The sequence below is a fragment of the Psittacula echo genome, assembly GCF_963264785.1.
Source record: "Psittacula echo genome assembly, chromosome: 5".
Taxonomy (NCBI): domain Eukaryota; kingdom Metazoa; phylum Chordata; class Aves; order Psittaciformes; family Psittacidae; genus Psittacula; species Psittacula echo.
This window is the reverse complement of record NC_137739.1, coordinates 38,312,177-38,330,551: the sequence shown is the minus strand read 5'-3', so window position 1 is coordinate 38,330,551 and position 18,375 is coordinate 38,312,177. Positions and strand designations below refer to the sequence as shown.

General features: G+C 39.2%; 1 protein-coding gene across 1 annotated transcript in view; it reads right to left on the bottom strand.

Moving 5' to 3' along the window:
- Nucleotides 1–18,375, bottom strand: part of CHID1 (chitinase domain containing 1) — a gene marked incomplete at both ends in the record, with an annotated part of 135,921 nt that overhangs the window by 93,488 nt on the left and 24,058 nt on the right. The window contains one exon of the mRNA XM_080619788.1: nt 941–1,042. Coding sequence (XP_080475914.1) covers nt 941–1,042 — 102 coding nt within the window. The remainder of the gene's footprint in view (nt 1–940; nt 1,043–18,375) is intronic.

Here is an 18,375-nt window from a genome sequence, read left to right as displayed (position 1 = left end):
AAATTCTTTTCAGAAGAGACTAAAGTTCCTTTCTGCTAAACCTGTCTAGACATTACCAAAATGCTAACATGCTACAGGTGACAAAGATTTTAGTGATATAATAAAAACCAAAAATGATGGCATTTCTAAATCTGTCAGTTTACCACAAATACTAACTCTGGACAGTCACCTTGAAGCAAGACACGCAGAATCTAACAGGAATTCCGCAAGCATGTCCTTTACCTACAATTTGAGGTGAAGTGAACCATGCTTTTGGAGAACAGTAATATAATGAGTCCCTGCAGAGTTTAAGGACCTCAGCTACACTGCTGTTCCACTTTCACTCCGTTAAAAGTATTAACTAATATTCCTGAAAATTAGTATTCATGTACAAGAGTGAGGTTCTGTACTATTTTCCAGTCAGATCAGTTCCCTGATCTGGTTTGATGAACTGCTGCATAAGCAACTGTATCAGTACAAGGGAGGCACTAGTGGAAGAATGGAAAAACATATTCACATTACCAGTGTTGCCAAAAGGCACTCTGCTGCCTAGGATGAGGCAAATGAGTTGTCATTGTTGAAAAAATGAGCTTTGAAGCACAACTGACATGTATTAGATGATGCATGTACCTGTCCTGCAGAACTGTGCTAAGAAGTAATAACAAAAGAACCTGCCCTCGAAAAGAGTAAATATTGTGGAACTAGTAAAAGAATATTTTTTTAGCTTGAGTACAAAGCCTTTCACAGTATGTGGGTGCCAAATATATTCTCCCGTTAAACAATGTCCTGAGCTCTTGGCTTGCACCTATCCTAATTACTAATCCAAAACCCCATTACTGATACAGTTACAACACACTGTCCACTTTACTAAAATAAAGACCTCATACTGTAGCTTTAATAGTGACTTAACTGGGAGTCAGTTCCTTCAGCAATCTTTTTGTAATGTTAGATGGAGTCTTACCGTTGTGGTGTTGAATAGTCGTATGTCATGAGACTGAAGCAGTCTATTGCTGAGGCCAACTGATCAAATTCTTTCTTTGTAAACATTCCTGGCTGGTTAGTCCTTTTAAAACAAATGAAAACAAAACCAGGAAGAGATAAATTACTACAATAACCTGGCTTATTCTCTCCTTTGAGATTTCATACCATTTGATCAGGTAAGAAAAATCTTTCATTCCAAAGGTGGCAAAACAAAGACACTGCAATGCCATTCTTATAATAAATGTCTAAGAAAAGAAATAAAATCAATAATACTTATATTGCCAGTGGGAAGAATCAAACTTCCACACCATACTTACCAAATAAGCATTTCCAGCATGGCTGCAATAGTGATAAGGAATGTGATATCAATCAACTGAACTCCAACAGCTTTTACAAAACCTGTATTTGCTTGGCTTGTCATGCTGGTTTTGATACTTGTATGACTAAGTTATCTAAGCCATACTTAAAAAAATGGATGGGTGCAACTGTCAATACAAAAACATAAACCAAAGGTAATTTGTTTATTCATCTCAAATACAACAGTAATTTCAGCTTGTACTGTACTTAAGACATCTTCTCTCGCTGGTAAAAAACATTTCAGTTTCTTTCCATTCCCTCCCCAAAAAAGTCCTAAAAGCAGAAGGCCAATACAACTGCCTGATTTTAGCAAAAGACTACAAAAACCTTTCTTTAGACAAAACCGCATCCGTTTCTTTCACTGCAGGGGAGGAGAGGAGGGGGGAAAGAAGGAAGGGGAAGAGAAGAAATCTATTCAATGACCTTCTCTAGACAGAAGTCTAGTTATGCCTTCTGCATGTCTTTGCATGAAATATGAAACACGATTTTTTTACTTTCCCCTTTTTTTGCTTATTCTTGATTTACAAAATCTAGCATTGGGTCAACATCTACTTTAGCTTCATGGTTGAGGGGTTGTATTTTTGACAGTTTTGGACTTGTAGAGACTACTGATTTCCTTCAACCATTCAGCTCAGAAACAATACATGCAAGTTGCCTGAAAACGCCGAATCTGTTTCGAAGAGAATTCATTAACTTTGAACTAGCAGCACACATAGCACAGCAGGGAATGTAAGGCAGTCTTAATCACATTGCAAAGATGGGACTGAACAAAAAAGGAGAAGCTGTTGTCAGGATGATGGCTCTAAAGCACATTAAGCATATTAAGATGAGAAAGAGAAGTTACATATTGTCCTAAACAGCCTGGGAGAGCAGGGTTCCTAGGGGAACATAAGGAAAAGAGAGGGAAAGGATACAGGAAGAGAGAGATTAAAAAAACCCGTGGTTTAACAGCTACAAACTCTGTGGTGCCACTCTGCCATTTAAGGGCAAACACAAGATTCCCCTAGAGAGCGAGCAGAGACTGAAGAACCCAGACCTTCCCAGTAGTATCATAAGCTGCTATTTGATACAGAAGTTAGTAGGCAACCTCTGTCTAGATAAGGTACTCATTCAAATCACTCGTGTTCCATTTTAAATGTTAAAACCAAAAAAGATGCTCAGTGACAGATGCAAGTAATAAACTGGAAAAAAAAAAATCACTTCTTTTTTTGACCTTATCACTTTTAGATCAGTGTGCAAATTCTTCATCCAACAATACGTGCTGAATAGATCCTCAGAGCATAGCAGTGTTCATTTATCAGTTTACTTTCTGTTCTAGCATTCTATCACATTAGAAGAGAGGATAACAGAATACAAGTTACACAGTGGAGCAGATTAAATTATTTAACGTGCCTGTCATATTATAAGGGAGCAAAGCATGAATGATATTTGCAAGTCAGGTCAATAAACCTGATGAAGCATACACTGCATTATGCAGTTGTAATCATGAAGCATAGTGGAGTTCTGGAAGTCTCAAGTTTTCGGAACCACTGATCTACTTGTCTTATTACAGAGAAATCCCATCCTTTTCCTTCTTGATTTAACAAATTTCCTTCTTAATTTAACAAATTAAAACAGACCTTCACTCTGGAACCTACTGGTGGACCTCATTTTTTTTTATAGTTATCTGCTTGTCATTTACTGCAATTGCAAACTACAGCTGTTCTACAAGAATAAGGCAAAGGAAAGACATCTTTGAAACAATGTCATGGCAACTGTAGGCAAAGGAATTCCTCAATGCAAACTAGCAAACTACATTTTCAGTAAATTGATTGTGATTACTCATGAAGGGAAAAGTATAAAAAATAATTATTATGTGTACTAGATATTAGGGCAAGTTGGATTGCTTTACAGATTAAGCTGGGTAGTACTTTAATGAAATCTGTATGTGTAACTTGCCCTCTACATCCGTTTTTCATATACAGTGTCAAGGACTAGGAGAGGGAGAAAGAACGAAATTAAAGCAAAAACAGAACCAGGTTGAAATCAATTATTGCTATAATTTTCTCCATTTTCTCCAAAGCAAGCATGTAACTGAACTACTTCCAATACACAGGAATGCCATCTGAGGAGCAAGGTCATAAATTTTCAACTTGGAACAAACCCAGCAGCAATGAATACGCTTCATCCATTCATGGACAGTGTTACACCACTCTTCACAGAAAGCAAGTACCACTCACCGCTCAAGCAGCACCACCAGTCAACTCTGCTCTAGTCAAGCACCTTCGGAAACTGTTCACTGGAGCAAAACAGTCTTTGATTCATGCACTTGATTGGCACTCAAGGATAAAACCGAAATATTTTTCAACAGCTGTTATGCTTCTTATCTGAAGTTTTCCAATCATTTTGATATTCAAGCATAAACTTAACTCATGGGCAGATATGCTATTGGCAGAACTGGCTACCCTGGATTTGGAGAAAGTTGAGGTTCTTAATGACTTCTTTGCCTCAGTCTTCAATGGCAAATGCTCTGACTACACCACTCAAGTCTTGGAAGGCAGCCGTAGGGACTGTGAGAACGAAGACCTTAGGCCCACTGTAGGAGAGGATCTGGTTTGAGACCATCTTAAGAACCTGAACATGCACAAGTCCATGGGACCTGATGAAATCCATCTGCAGGTCCTGAAGGAGCTGGCAAATGAAGTTGCTAAGCCACTGGCCATCATATTTGAAAGATCATGGCAGTCAAGTGAAGTTCCTGACGACTGGAAAAAAAGAAAATATAACCCCCATTTTCAAGAATGGGAAAATGGATGACCCGGGGAATTACAGACCAGTCAGTCTCACCTCTGTGCCTGGCAAAATCTTGGAGCAGATTCTCCTGGAAGGCATGCTAAGGCACATGAAAAACAACAAGGTGCTTAGTGACAGCCAGCATGGCTTCACTAAGGGGAAATCCTGCCTGACCAATTTAGTGGCCTTCTAGGATGGGGCTACGGAACTGATGGCCAGCAGTTGATGTAATCTACCTGGACTTGTGCAAAGCGTTCGACACTGTCCCACATGACATCCTTGTCTCTAAATTGGAGAGACATCAATTTGATGGGTGGACCACTGGGTGGATAAAGAACTGGCTGGATGGCCACACGCAAAGAGTTGTGGTCAATGGCTCGATGTTCGGCTGGAGACCAGTAATGAGTGGTGTCCCTCAGGGATTGGTGTTGGGACCGGTCTTGTTCAACATCTTTGTCGATGGTATGGACAGTGGGATTGAGTGCGCTCTCAGCAAGTCTGCCAACGACACCAAGCTGTGTGGTTTGGTTGATACGCCGGAGGGAAGGGATGCCATCCGGAGGGACCTCGACACGCTTGTGAGGTGGGTGGATGCCAACCTGATGAAGTTTAACCATGACAAGTGCAAGGTCCTACACCTGGGTCGGAGCAATCCCAGGCACAGCTACAGGCTGGACAGAGAAGAGATTCAGAGCAGAGAAGGACTTGGGGGTGTTGGTCGATAAGAAAATGAACATGAGATGGCAGTGTGTGCTCGCAGCCCAGAAAGCCAACCATATCCTGGGCTGCATCAAAAGCAGCGTGACCAGCAGGTTGAAGGAGGTGATCCTGCCCCTCTACTCTGCTCTCGTGAGACCTCACTTGGAGTATTGTGTGCAGTTCTGGTGTCCTCAACATAAAAGGACATGGAAGTGTTGGAACAAGTCCAGAGGAGGGCCACGAGGATGATCAGGGGACTGGAGCACCTCCTGTATGAAGACAGTGAGAAAGTTGGGGCTGTTCAGCCTGGAGAAAAGAAGGCTGCGTGGAGAACCTCATAGCAACCTTCCAGTATCTGAAGGGGGGCTAGAGGGATGCTTTGGAGGGACTATTCGTTAGGGACTGTACTGAAAGGACAAGGGGTAACGGGTTAAAACTTAAACAGGGAAAGCTTAGATTGGATATAAGGAAGAAGTTCTTTACTGTGAAGGTGGTGCGGCACTGAATGGATTGCCCATGGAAACTGAATGCTCCATCCCTGGCAGTGTTCAAGGCCAGGTTGGACAGAGCCTTGGGTGACATGGTTTAGTGGGAGGTGTCCCTGCCAATGGCAGGGGGGTTGGATCTAGATGACCTTAATGTCCTTTCCTACCCTAACTATTATATGATTCTATGTTCTACTGAGTACATCGTTGAGAAAACCAGCACAGAGAAAATCAAGAGACTTTACATAGAATATGCAAGAATTCATTGAGAATAGAAGTTTCCAAGTCTAAGCCTATAGCCTGTCATTCTTCTGCGCCCTTAGCACTATTTCCAAAATACTCAGTGAAGTGGCAGAAACTTCATCATCATTTATTACCACTGTACAATATACATACTAAAGACAGCTTGTTATTAAATTATCAGATGACTAAACCCTTGGTAACTTTATCTGCTCATTATCAACATTACAAGTGAGAAGGAGCAGAAGTCAGGTGTATGAATATGTATAATAGCAAAAGCAAATCATTTAATATACCTGAAAAGTCTCTTTGCACAGAATTAATCCTGACCTCTGAACTGCTTCATTTGCTTTGAGTTCACTATAAGACACAGTTCAAAAATTACATCTCATTTGGAGTCTAACAAATGTAGTCATTAAAAGAGCTAAACTGAACACTAAATACAACAGAATCTGCTGTTAAAGAAACCCACTCCTACTGGTCTAAAAATACACTGAAATTATGCAACATGTACTATAAATGTTGAAGAATGGTACTGACTGAAGAATAGGGTTGATTGAAGAATAGGGTTGTAAATAAGTAACTTCAAGGACGTTAGGCTTTGTTAGCAGCTATAGAGAAAAGGAAATTACTAAAATAAGCTTTGCCAGAACCACCTGGTGGTTACTGATATGACAATGATCCTAAAACAAAGTGATGAAGAAATAGTCACCAGGGGTCCCAAAGCCCACTACCACATTTTAGTGTGCATGCAGGAGGCATTCTCTAAGAGTATGATGTAATGTATGCAATCTAATGAATATGTATGTTTAAGGACAATATAATCACAGCCTGGTTGATGCTTGGATGAGGCATGCTAGGAGGAGCGATCCCCCGTGTCTCCCAGCGCTGCAATAAAGAATACCTGCTTGTCAACTTAAACTTTGCTAGCGAGTTCCTGGAGATTTCTCTGAATCGACATGAAACAATTTGGATTCAAGAAGTAAATTTAAGCAGAAAAGGGTATGTTTTTAATCTTAGCATATACTAAATCCTTTTATTGCTTTTCTAAGAGCCAGACACTTCATATATTCTTTGCATTTGTATTCTTCTAACTCAATAGCTTAAGCAAATGTCATTCAGTTTCCCTAAATTCTGCTCAAATGCACTAGTGTTCTTGTGCGAATCTTGTATCATTGTTCAACAGTTAACTCTGAAACTTAATACTTGCAATATCCCCAACTATTCACACAGAAATTCACACAGATGTAATTTACAGCACTTTACCTGCAGTAAAAAAATACCTCTGATACTATATATACACAACAAATCATTAATTTCAGCTGAGGTCTGGCTATCATGTCCATTATGATGTGTATAGGACATTATCCCAGATGTTCATGCTGGTTGGCAGAAGGGTCAATGTGAGTCAGCACTGTGTCCTGGCAGCCAAGAGAGCAAACCATATTCTGAGGTGCATCAAATACAGCATAGGCAGCCAGTCAAAAGAGGTGATTTTCCTTCTGCATTTTACATTGGTGCAGCCCTGCCTTGAGTTCTTGGCACTACGATTTAAGAAGGATGTGAAGATACTTTAATGCATCCAGAGGATGGCAACAAAGTTGGTGAAAAGGCTGGAAGGAATGTAATGAGAAGCAGCTAAGGACTTCGGACTTAGTTTGGAGAAAAGGAGGCTGAGGGAAAACCTCATGGCTCTCTACAGCTTCCTGAGAAAAGGAAGTGGAAAGGTTTACACTTGACATTAGGAAGCATTTTTTTACGGAAAGGGTGGTCAAACACTGGAACAGGCTGCCTAGAGAGGTGGTTTGCGCCCCACACTTGTCAGTGTTTAAGAGGCATTTTGACAACGCCCTTAACATGCTTTTTTGTCCGGTCAACTTTGATGTTATGAGGCAGTAGGACTAGGCTATTGTTGCAGGTCCCTTCCAATGGAAAATATTCTATCAGAGACTGTGAGAATGAAGACCTTAGGCCCACTGTAGGAGAGGATCTGGTTTGAGACCATCTTAAGAACCTGAACATGCACAAGTCCATGGGACCTGATGAAATCCATCTGCAGGTCCTGAAGGAGCTGGCAAATGAAGTTGCTAAGCCACTGGCCATCATATTTGAAAAATCATGACAGTCAGGTGAAGTTCCCGACGACTGGAAAAAAGAAAATATAACCCCCATTTTCAAGAAGGGGAAAATGGATGACCTGGGGAATTACAGACCAGTCAGTCTCACCTCTGTGCCTGGCAAAATCTTGGAGAAGATTCTCCTGGAAGGCATGCTAAGGCACATGAAAAACAAGGAGATGCTTAGTGACAGCCAGCATGGCTTCACTAAGGGGAAATCCTGCCTGACCAATTTGGTGGTCTTCTAGGATGGGGCTACGAAACTGATGGACAGGGGCAGAGCAGTTGACGTCATCGACCTGGACTTGTGCAAAGCGTTTGACACTGTCCCACACAACATCCTTGTCTCTAAATTGGAGAGACATCAATTTGATAGATGGACCACTGAGTGGATAAAGAACTGGCTGGATGGCCACACAAAAAGAGTTGTGGTCAATGGCTCAATGTCCAGTTGGAGACCAGTAACTAGTGGTGTCCCTCAAGGATCGGTGTTGGGACCGGTCTTGTTCAACATCTTTGTCGGTGACATGGACAGTGGGATTGAGTGCGCCCTCAGCAAGTTTGCCGATGACACCAAGCTGTGTGGTTCGGTTGATATGCCGGAGGGAAGGAATGCCATCCAGAGGGACCTTGACACGCTTGTGAGGTGGGCTGATGCCAACCTGATGAAGTTTAACCATGCCAAGTGCAAGGTCCTACACCTGGGTCGGAGCAATCCGTGGCACAGCTGCAGGCTGGGCAGAGAAGAGATTCAGAGCATCCCTGCGGAGAAGGACTATCTTTCCTATCTCTTTGTACGGAACCACTGAGTTACTGATTTAAAAAAAAAAAAATGCAGTCTACTTTTTGAGCATAATATTTAAGATACAGAAAAATTTCCAATAAGTGACAGTCCTTTTTTTTTTTTTTTTTTTTTTTTTTTACAGAACACATCTGTCCCTGAGACCCATCAGCACTTTGGTTTTAGACCTTTTAGATCAGCCCATTTCCTGGACAAAGCTTCCATCAAATGCTTTCAAGAGATGCTTTTTCTTGGATAAAATACAAACTTTCCTGCTGAAGCCTTGTTTATGCAGTCCAGTATTAGTATCTTCCCATTCTTAGCTATGTCACTTCTGATTTGATCAAGAAGTTTCTATACTTTGTTGAGAGATTTGCCATTTCCATTTGTAGGCTTCTGACCCAAATTTTTGGTGGACAACACAGGAAGACAGGAACAAATATTCCCTTCAGAGCGTACGTCTTACATGCACATATTCCTGACAATTTGTCAGTATTTTCCTATGGCATGCTTCTACGTTTATATACAGAAACTATTATAGGGACAAAATCACAGACTTGAAGAAATCACCTCCTTACCTTGGTATTTCCGTATACACAGCTTAGAGTTTCACAGTCCCTTTCTACCATTCTATTCTTTCACATCTAAAATAACTGCAGAGGAGTTTGCTTCATACCCTAGAATATCTATCACCTGAATCTTCCAAATAGCATGTGGTCATATGTATCAAAATTCCCATTAGTGATTTACTGGTAAGTATTTCTGTAAGGTTTTGACTTTGTAGTCTTTCATGTTGAAAGACTAGAAAAAACACTTCAAGCATGCAAGCTGCATTCATTTACTTTCAAATGAATCTACTTTCTCAATTACTTCTTGTCTCACTATGATTGCACTCAAAATGAAATAAGAAAAACAAAACAAAGAAAAAAAGTCTTGTAACTGACTTCTATTCCCTGTAAGTTTGAACTGCATTCTTGTTCAGTTATCTCACATTCTCCTTCCCTTATAAAAGAGAAATTTTCTGTATCCTCACGTTGTTCAACAGTCCTTCATAATGGAAAGCTGATTGAATTTCTGTTTCCTGTACTTACTTATTTCAGAAATCATCTTCTCGGTAATGACCTAATTTTCTTGTGGTGTATATTTCTCCATTTTTTCTGTAAAGCAGCTGTTTGTAAATCTTCCCTTCTCCCATCTTTCTTCATCATCATATATTATTGGTTTTCATAGCTTCTTCCAGTAAGGAGCATTAAAGTATAATGCTATCGCATTTTATGAACACAGACCAGTGAATTCAGTTAAAGCACAATCACTGAATAAGAATTCACTGTTTCTTCCTGCATGCAGTCTGTCCTACAGCAAACAGGAAAAAGAACTAAAATCTCTACCCTGTGTATGACACAGTTATAGGAATTGATAATGAAGTAGCCAAACGCATAAACAAACTAGATCTGAAACCATTTTCTTTCCAGGAAAAATCCTCTTGGCAGTTTTGTAGCTACACTATCTCTTTTTATGTTCTCAAAAACTCTGTAAGGATGACAGCTCACTGAAGTAATGCTCCACTATCAGTTTTCAGAAAACAGCTCTATGTGGATCCTGGTTCCAATGGATGCTTTGCAACTAGATTCTCTGATGTCTTACATATGTTCCATTTACAAGTCCTGCTCACTGCTGGATCCTGGGAAAAAAAGATGGGCCATCTTCATCTGCCCAGCTGCCTATTTTCATGAAGCAGCAAGGACCAGACTAATAAAACTCTATGCCTATGTCAATTTGTTTGAAACTGGTGACGTGCTAAAAAACCTTTTGCAGAGAGACGAAGAACAGAAGAGATAAAGCTTACAGACAGCTTGGTACCTCAGGAATTGTGCTAAAAATAAAGTAGTAAGAGCTGTCTGCAGTAGAATTGGAAGAAGCAGGCAAGTCAACAATGGGACCTTGACACAAGACTGCTCTTCAAAGCCATGAACAATAATTGCAGATTTAATCCCTGATGCTAAAAAAAGAATGTGATCATATCAAATGATTAACCAAAAAAAAAAAAAAAAAGATTCTCAGAGAGATGAAAATAAATATCACACATAGTGATGGGCTGAATTCCATGCAGCTGATTGGAGATTTTACAAAGCACAGCATGATCTCCATCTCTGACCTCTCTCCCTCAGTGAGCACATCCTTGCAGACAACAATGTATCAAGGCTTTCACAGAGATGCATATTACTCATTAAGCATTTCAGAAAATATGGATGCTCAGTATTCAAATACATTCACAAGCATTTCTAATACAGCATTTTTTTTTTTCCATTTCCTTTGTAAGGACAACAAGTTGCAAGAGCTGAAGAACTGGATGCAATTCTATTATCCAAATCTCAGTTAAATCAGAGTTTAAACGCAGTGTCATGGTTTAAGCCCAGTTGGCAACTCAGCCACACAGCAGCTCGCTCACTCTCCCCCTTCCTCCCCCCACCGCTCCTGGAGGGATGGGAAGGAGAATCGAAAGAATGTAACTCCCACAGGTTGAGATAGGAACAGTCCAGTAACTAAGGTATAACACAAACCACTACTGCTACCACCAATAATAATAATAAGTGAAACAACAAGGGAAGAGAATACAACTGCTCACCACCCGCCGACCGGTACCCAGCCCAACCCAAGTAGTGATCTAATCCTTCCAGGTAACTGTCCCCCGTTTATATAGTGGGCATGACGTGCTGTGGTATGGAATACCTCTTCGGTTAGTTTGGGTCAGGTGTCGTCTCTGCTTCCTCCTGGCTTCCCCTCCTTCCTGGCAGAGCATGAGACTCAGAAAGTCCTTGGTCAGACTAAACATCACTGAGCAGCAACTACAAACATTGGTGTTATCGGTGTTACCTTATTGTTAATAAGTCAGAGAAACATCATCCCCAGAGATAAAAATTATGAAGGAATGAGCAAATGAAAAAAGGGGAAGTTAATGAAAACATGACAATTTAGCAGTTCATTTCTAATGAGTTGGAACAGCCTGGATGTCCCAAGACAATTTCTGTAGCAAGCCTGGGCTATATATCAGGGAGAATGTTGCAGATAGTCTGGGAACACTACAATAACATTCATTCATTGGTAGATTTTAAGAGTTTGTTAGACAAACTGCTATCAAAAGACACACTGTTATGGTTTTTTTTGCATTAGGATAATGCACCTTCCAATATTATTGGAAGCACCATCTACTATTCAGAATAGTAATTTAAATTCAGAAATAAAAACCTGCAACCCTACTTTTTTACTTGTCTTTTGCGGCTGCACCAATTTCATGATAGGAATGGTACAATTTAGGTGCCTTCAAAGAGCACAAGGGCAATCTGTTACTTGTCCACAGAAAAGATCACAATTTAAAATTAAAAAAATAGTACCTCTACCAAATGCACTCTAAAAACACAAACCTGGCTGATTTTATTAGCATTACCGAACATGTTGAAGTTTTCTTAATGGCAAGAATCTCTTTACAAAATTATCAGATTATGATAGGCATTTAGAAAACAGCGACAAAACCCAGCCAGCCTGACAAGCAAGGAAATTGTAACTGACTGCTACAGATTCACAATACAAAAGAGCTGGGAGTGGCTACTTCACACAATGTGCTTCATATCACTAGGGGGCTGTAAATGATAACAGATTGACAAGTAAAAACTTGCTGTATTTTCATCAGGAAACAAAATGGTATTTATGTACCAAATGAAATTTTTGCAAAGCATTGAGGGTTGGCACTCTTCCTTAATATACATATTCCATCCCAGCTGTTGCCTTTGCAGTACTTGCTCTCCAAATAGGCAGAAACACGGGATCTGTTCTTGTCATGGAATAGCCTACACAGTTTTCATAAAGCCAAACTAATTACCTGTGGTCCATGTGGTTTAAACCAGTAACAGAAGTCAAGAAGAAACATGCCAAAAATTATATGTCCTGAAAAGGAAGTATGAAATCCCAGCAGACACCTAGGGACAAACGAGCCTGAAAACTGCTGTCCTCAGAGCTGAGGACACTTACACCGTATTTTTCAAGTAACTTAAGAATTGCTATCTGAAACTGTTAAGCAAACATCAGAAATTCACCTGTCTGACAAAACCAGACAATCTGAATACCAAGGAAGAAAAAGTTTCTTTCAATAAGTTGTCATTGTATTTGAAGTTTCCATTTTTGAGAAGTTAACTGCTCTCTTTAATGCCTGGTTCCTTTATGTTGCTTCATCTTCTTCAGGGGAATAATTTAAGCAAGACTATGCATAGATAAACATCCATTGTGTCACCATTTTGTTATCCTAATTTCCAAGCTATTCTTGGAAATTTATCCTAAATTCCAAGTGTATTTCATGCCAGGGCTTAATGCCCAGGCAAATCATGCTCCAATAGCAGAACATCATGCAAAAACAAGCTTGCATCCTGGAGCATATGAGCCTAATTTGAAAACTCCATAACCTACCAAATGTAGGCTTAATTCCTCCTTGCGAAGATTAAAATGGACTTTCCCCCACTCCCCCCACCCTGAAACTTACACAATAATTGCTCTACAGCAACTGGCTCAGAATTGGTAGAGCTACAAATGCCACAGTGAGGAATACATACCACTCCTTCTTCTCTTTGTATGTCATTAGTTGACTGATAGATTATTCTAATGCCTTTCCCTAATGAGAATTCAAAAACTGATGTGCACACCTGATTCAGCACATATATGTACAGTCTGATCTTGGCTGCATCAATTTTATATAGCAAGGCATAAATTTGTTCTTCACAAGTCCTTTCTGAATCTATAAAGTACACTGAACCTTTTTCATGGCTGCAGTCAGTGTCTTGCTGTACTGAGCTGGCAGCCCACCAAGCAGCAGCAAAACCAGGGAAGTCATTCGGAAAAGAAACAGAAGTAATTTAAAGTCACATTTACTGCAGCTAACAGAATTCAGTTTAAAGAGAGATGTGACTGACAGACCTATGCTTTAAGCATTTATACAGGAAAGAAACAAAACTCATGAGCCCAAAAGCATGACTGAGTATTACTCAATAAGATTACTATAATTTGAAGAGGTTATTAAACTTTCTCTAGTAACTGTTACTCAGAAGTAGTCAGTAGTCATTTCCTACCCAGTTTTCTGCTCCTCTCAGTATAAACTCATATCTCAACCTGTATGTTGTGATCCAAGTCACATACATTTTACAGGTTCTCTAATATGCAATAAAAACTATTATGCCAGCCAGCTAGCCTAGACAGCTCACTTGAGAGCTCTGGAAAGAAGGAGATGAAGCTACTTTAAGACAGCCCTTCACAACCTCAATGTTTTTGCAGCAAGAATTAACTGAGTAGCTAAAATCTTAATTTTGAAGAAGTAAAGTTTAGAGGTAGAAAATACTGACAGCACATACCTACAGAAGCTTTAACAGGGGGAGAGGCTGTAGATTTATTTTTTTTACTCTTACATGTACAAATACGAACATCTGAAGTTGAGGAAGCTTGCTGTATTTTGAATGAGGAGCATGGATTATGTTCAAATATTTGAAGAGAGAACAGTGGTCTGGATTCCTGCAGCTTTCAAATGAAAGCAGCTGCACTCTACTGCTGTGCATTTCAAGAAGCCAACAAAGACAGACAAATTTGATATGGATTATCTGCCAAGACTGTAGTAGCTTTACTATGCTCTTTTCCAAGCTCAGAATCTACAAAAGTGAAAAACAAAAGCCATGCTCAACTACAGATTTAACTGGACATTTCACGAGCCAGGAACAACTTGTGAGCGAGAGTGCTGCACACCAGAGAAGTATTTTGCAAACTTCCTGAACAATAAACAGGTTTTAAAACAGTATTACAGTGGAGTAAGCTGAAGAACCTGAGAATCAAAACTTCTAGTTTGCAGGATGTTTTTGCACAAACTGAAAATCCTGCTTTTCAGCCATTTTTTGTTCCAGCTGCTTAACAACTGACATAATTCAGTTGTCTGGCTTTCTTCTAAATTGCAGAGAGCAAATATATGTTGTTTGAGCATTTCCTTCTTATATTTATCTTCAAAGATTATACTAAGTTTAGCATAACAAAGGTAGTAATAACTTCAAAACTTTAGCAAGAACGTTTTAAGAAGATAGATCACTTCAAAATGCTGGGTGTTTCTGTCCTCCAAATCCATTGTTACATACCTTGCTGACAGCATACAGAACAATTCTAAGATTCCCCCTAATACAAAGCTGGATCTTTATCAATAAAACTTATAGTAAGGTCTAAAAGGCAGCTGATTCTCAGAACAGATGAAAACCACAAAGAAACATCCACATATTCTGAACAATCAACTAGTGGTCTAAAGGAGGAAAACCCCGTTACATAAATGTATCTCCATAAATAGCAGAGACACTAGGAAAAGCTTCCCAATTTCTCCAGAAAAGTTTTCTCTTCACTTTCTACTCCACTAAAAGGTTGGTGAGGTACTGGTACAGGAAGCCCAGAGAAGCTGTGGATGTCCCAACCCTGGAAGTGTTCCAGGCCAGGTTGGGTGGGGCTTTGAGCAACCTGGTCTAGTGGAAGGTGTCCCTTCCCAGGGCAAGATGGTCTTTAAGGTCCCTTTCAACCAAAACCATTTTGTGATTCTATGACAAGAACTGTTTTCAACAAGATAACATCTTGTTTTCTTGGAAACGTATTTGTTACTTCCCAAATAAAGTATTAGCATATTTTAACCTTTATAGCCCCCATAAAGTCCTAGAAGGACTTCACCTAAATGTTTTTAGAAGAAGACTGAATACTTGTCCAGATTGTTCACAATATTGGAATAATTCTGCCTAAACAACATGACATGAATATGTAATAGGAATAACTTTTAACTGCCTCTTCCCCCCTAGTAATTTCCTAAAAGAAGCTAGGTTAACTCCATTTATTCACATCTCACCACAGCAATCCTTACTGTTCAATGAATGAAGAATGCAGTTTAAAGCTATCAAATAAGATACCTAGTCTCTTCATGACAAAAATGCAGGAATTCAGAATTAGTATTGTCTAATGTCTCTGCCCCCACTACTACAAAACTAAAGCAAAACCAGTACAGAACATTGCTCCTGACCTTGTTCAGGAATGTCAACAGGTCTAGATCCTAGAACAATGAGAATAATACAATGGCGATTTTCAAAATAGTACTAAGTGCCATTTGAATATAAAATGAATTATCTTTAATGGCCTAAATCAAAACCACTTTGAGGCTGAAAAGCAGAAAGTTGCTGAATCACAGTAAAACACTGTCAAGGCTTTATAGTCTGCCTACTCTAAAACCAGCAATGCAGTAATGGCTTGAGATATTTTCAGTTTTTCTCAAAGTCCCTTGTCTGATAATGCATATGTAAACCAAAAATATCCTCCGCCAGAAACTTCTCATTGCTTTTAAAAATATGTAGTGTCAAGAATACTTAACTTCAACATAACCCAAATAATTTACTGGATCTTAAGAATGCAGACTGTTTGAAATGTAAGAAGTGTATACATTTGTGATTTTCAATTTCTTTTTCTCTCCAATCAAACAAGAGATCAGCCAGAGCAAGAAGAAGCAGTTCAAAATAATAGTTGGCATATAACTTCACTTATCTGACAATGGATAAGGTGTATGCCCTGTACAAGGAGCTGTCCACAGCTCAAGAGAAACAGGCGGGAGATGTATTTGCAAATGTTTGAGTTGTTCCTGGGACAGCAGAAGAAAAGTTTCACAACAGAGTGTACTCTTTTTCTTCTTTTTCCCACCAGCTCAGCTCTGCTTCTTTCCACTTTTCTGCTGAAACAGCATTTATAGTGCATTAATTCTGCCACCCAAAGAAATTAATAAAGGTGACGCTCTTTTCTCCTTGCAGAGCTGTGCATCACCTGCTACCTAGATATGTACCATCAAGTTCAAAATGTGTATGAAGATGCCAAAATTTTCTTCTGTGTTTTACAGCGTTTTGCCTTCTGAAATTATTCTTTTTCTAGTGTTCAACCTAAGAACTCTTTATCATGAACTAAGAGTACTTCTATCCTTCTGAGCTGATGTAAAGACCACTCTATCACTGTCACTTATACAGTCCCTGTAGACGCATTTGAAGACTTACTATGTTTCCTCTCTTTAATATACTAACCATACACAGTTATTCAAACTTTCATCAAAGGACACATTATGTGTACTTCTTGTCATTTTTCTGTTTTCTTCTGAATAATTTTTCTGCATCCTCCGTTAGTACCGCAGACTCAATTTTCTATGAGTCCTGCCTAACACGGAGAACAGAGCAATTACCTTTTGTCACCAGGAAAGTTCTCTGCTAATTGTCTCAAAATGAAAAGTGTCCCTTTTCCCACATCTCAAAAGACTCTTGCTCTGGTATTTTGAAATTGCCTGACCCCCTTCCAACACAGGTCTGCCCAGAAAGTTTCCGTGCATTTCCATGTTTTACTTCTCCTTCCTTTTTTATTTTTAATGTTTCTGGAATAACTTCAAGATCTGATCACCTCCTGTTAACTTTTAGCTACCAATCTGACATCTTCTACAGGCTTAAAAATAACCCATCAGCCTTACTGTTTTAGGAAAACGCTTTAGGTCACTTCCATATGAAATATATTCCCTTACCACTTCTTTGGCCCTGATCTTACAGAGGACCAGCAAAAACTGATTTTTATACTGCATATACAACAGGTCTAATGTATCCAAAATATACTAAACTTGCTAGGTATGCGCCACACAGTTGATTTGTGATGTTCTATACATTCTGCTCTATGCCATACGAACACATATTTCTTCCCGGAAAATCTAAGGGCCATGGCTTAAAATATGTGGTTCAGGGAACCATCTAATAAGGACAATGTGAGAAATTTAAAGAGAGTCCAGAAAAAACAATTCAAGGTCTAAAAACCATGACCCATACTAAAACATTAACAGACTTGGGTTTATTTATTCCATACAAGATTTGCTTACGTGTCCCACCTGAAATATCATTCTAGTCCAACAGTTGCACATCTGCAGCATGGCCTATTTAATGAAAGCTGGCACTTACACCAAATTCATACTGAGAGCTTTTGTTTTAGAGATGAGGAACCACACTTCATATTTCCACTAACGCTTCACAGTCCTCCTAGCAGATGTGAAACACTGAGGTTAAGTGCACCTTTTATCAAGAAAAAAAAAAAAACCCACCATGCTTGTTTTTCACTTAAATAGTGCTTTGATATATACTACCAAAAAACGGGCAGGAGATAGAAAATAATTCTAGCTAAACAAATGTAACAGTATTATTTTCAAGAACTTCATGAGGACAGTGATAGCACCAATGATTTACTTACAATGTGCTTTACTCTTGCTAATAATCCCAAACACCATGTCCTGTAAGGTGAAATGAAAACATACTGCTCAATGACCTCTGTTTTGTACTGGTAAGCATGTTACTAAGACATATGAAGACCAGCAACTCTTTTGCATACTATTACCTAAACCAAGGATCAAGGCCTGATATACATCTAGTACTATCATGCTAGACTTAACATTACTGAAGTACAAAGCTGCCTTGTGTTACCTGGGGATTGTTAAACAGTTGAAGCAATCCATTTTAAAAGTGTCTTCCATGCATATTAATTGTGATTTATACATACAAAACTCTAACATTTTGGTGGTTTTAACCAGATTTTTTTTTTTTCCCCTAGAAATGCAGCAACCACCACTTCAACAGGTTTTTCATCTGTAATTTTAAAACTGGTAACTAATAAAACAACTGGTACTTTTTGTAATTTCATCATATATTCAAGGGTATGATAAAACAAGCTCTTAGCACCTTAAATGTGATCTTACTTAAAGACGACCCCAAAAAAGTTCTCAATGGCATGTCAAATGAATCAAGATACTTCATAGAATCACAGAATCATGTAGGTTGGATAAAAGGACTTTAACATCAGTGAGTCCAACCATAAACATAACACTACTAAGCCCACTGCAAAATGCCTCCAG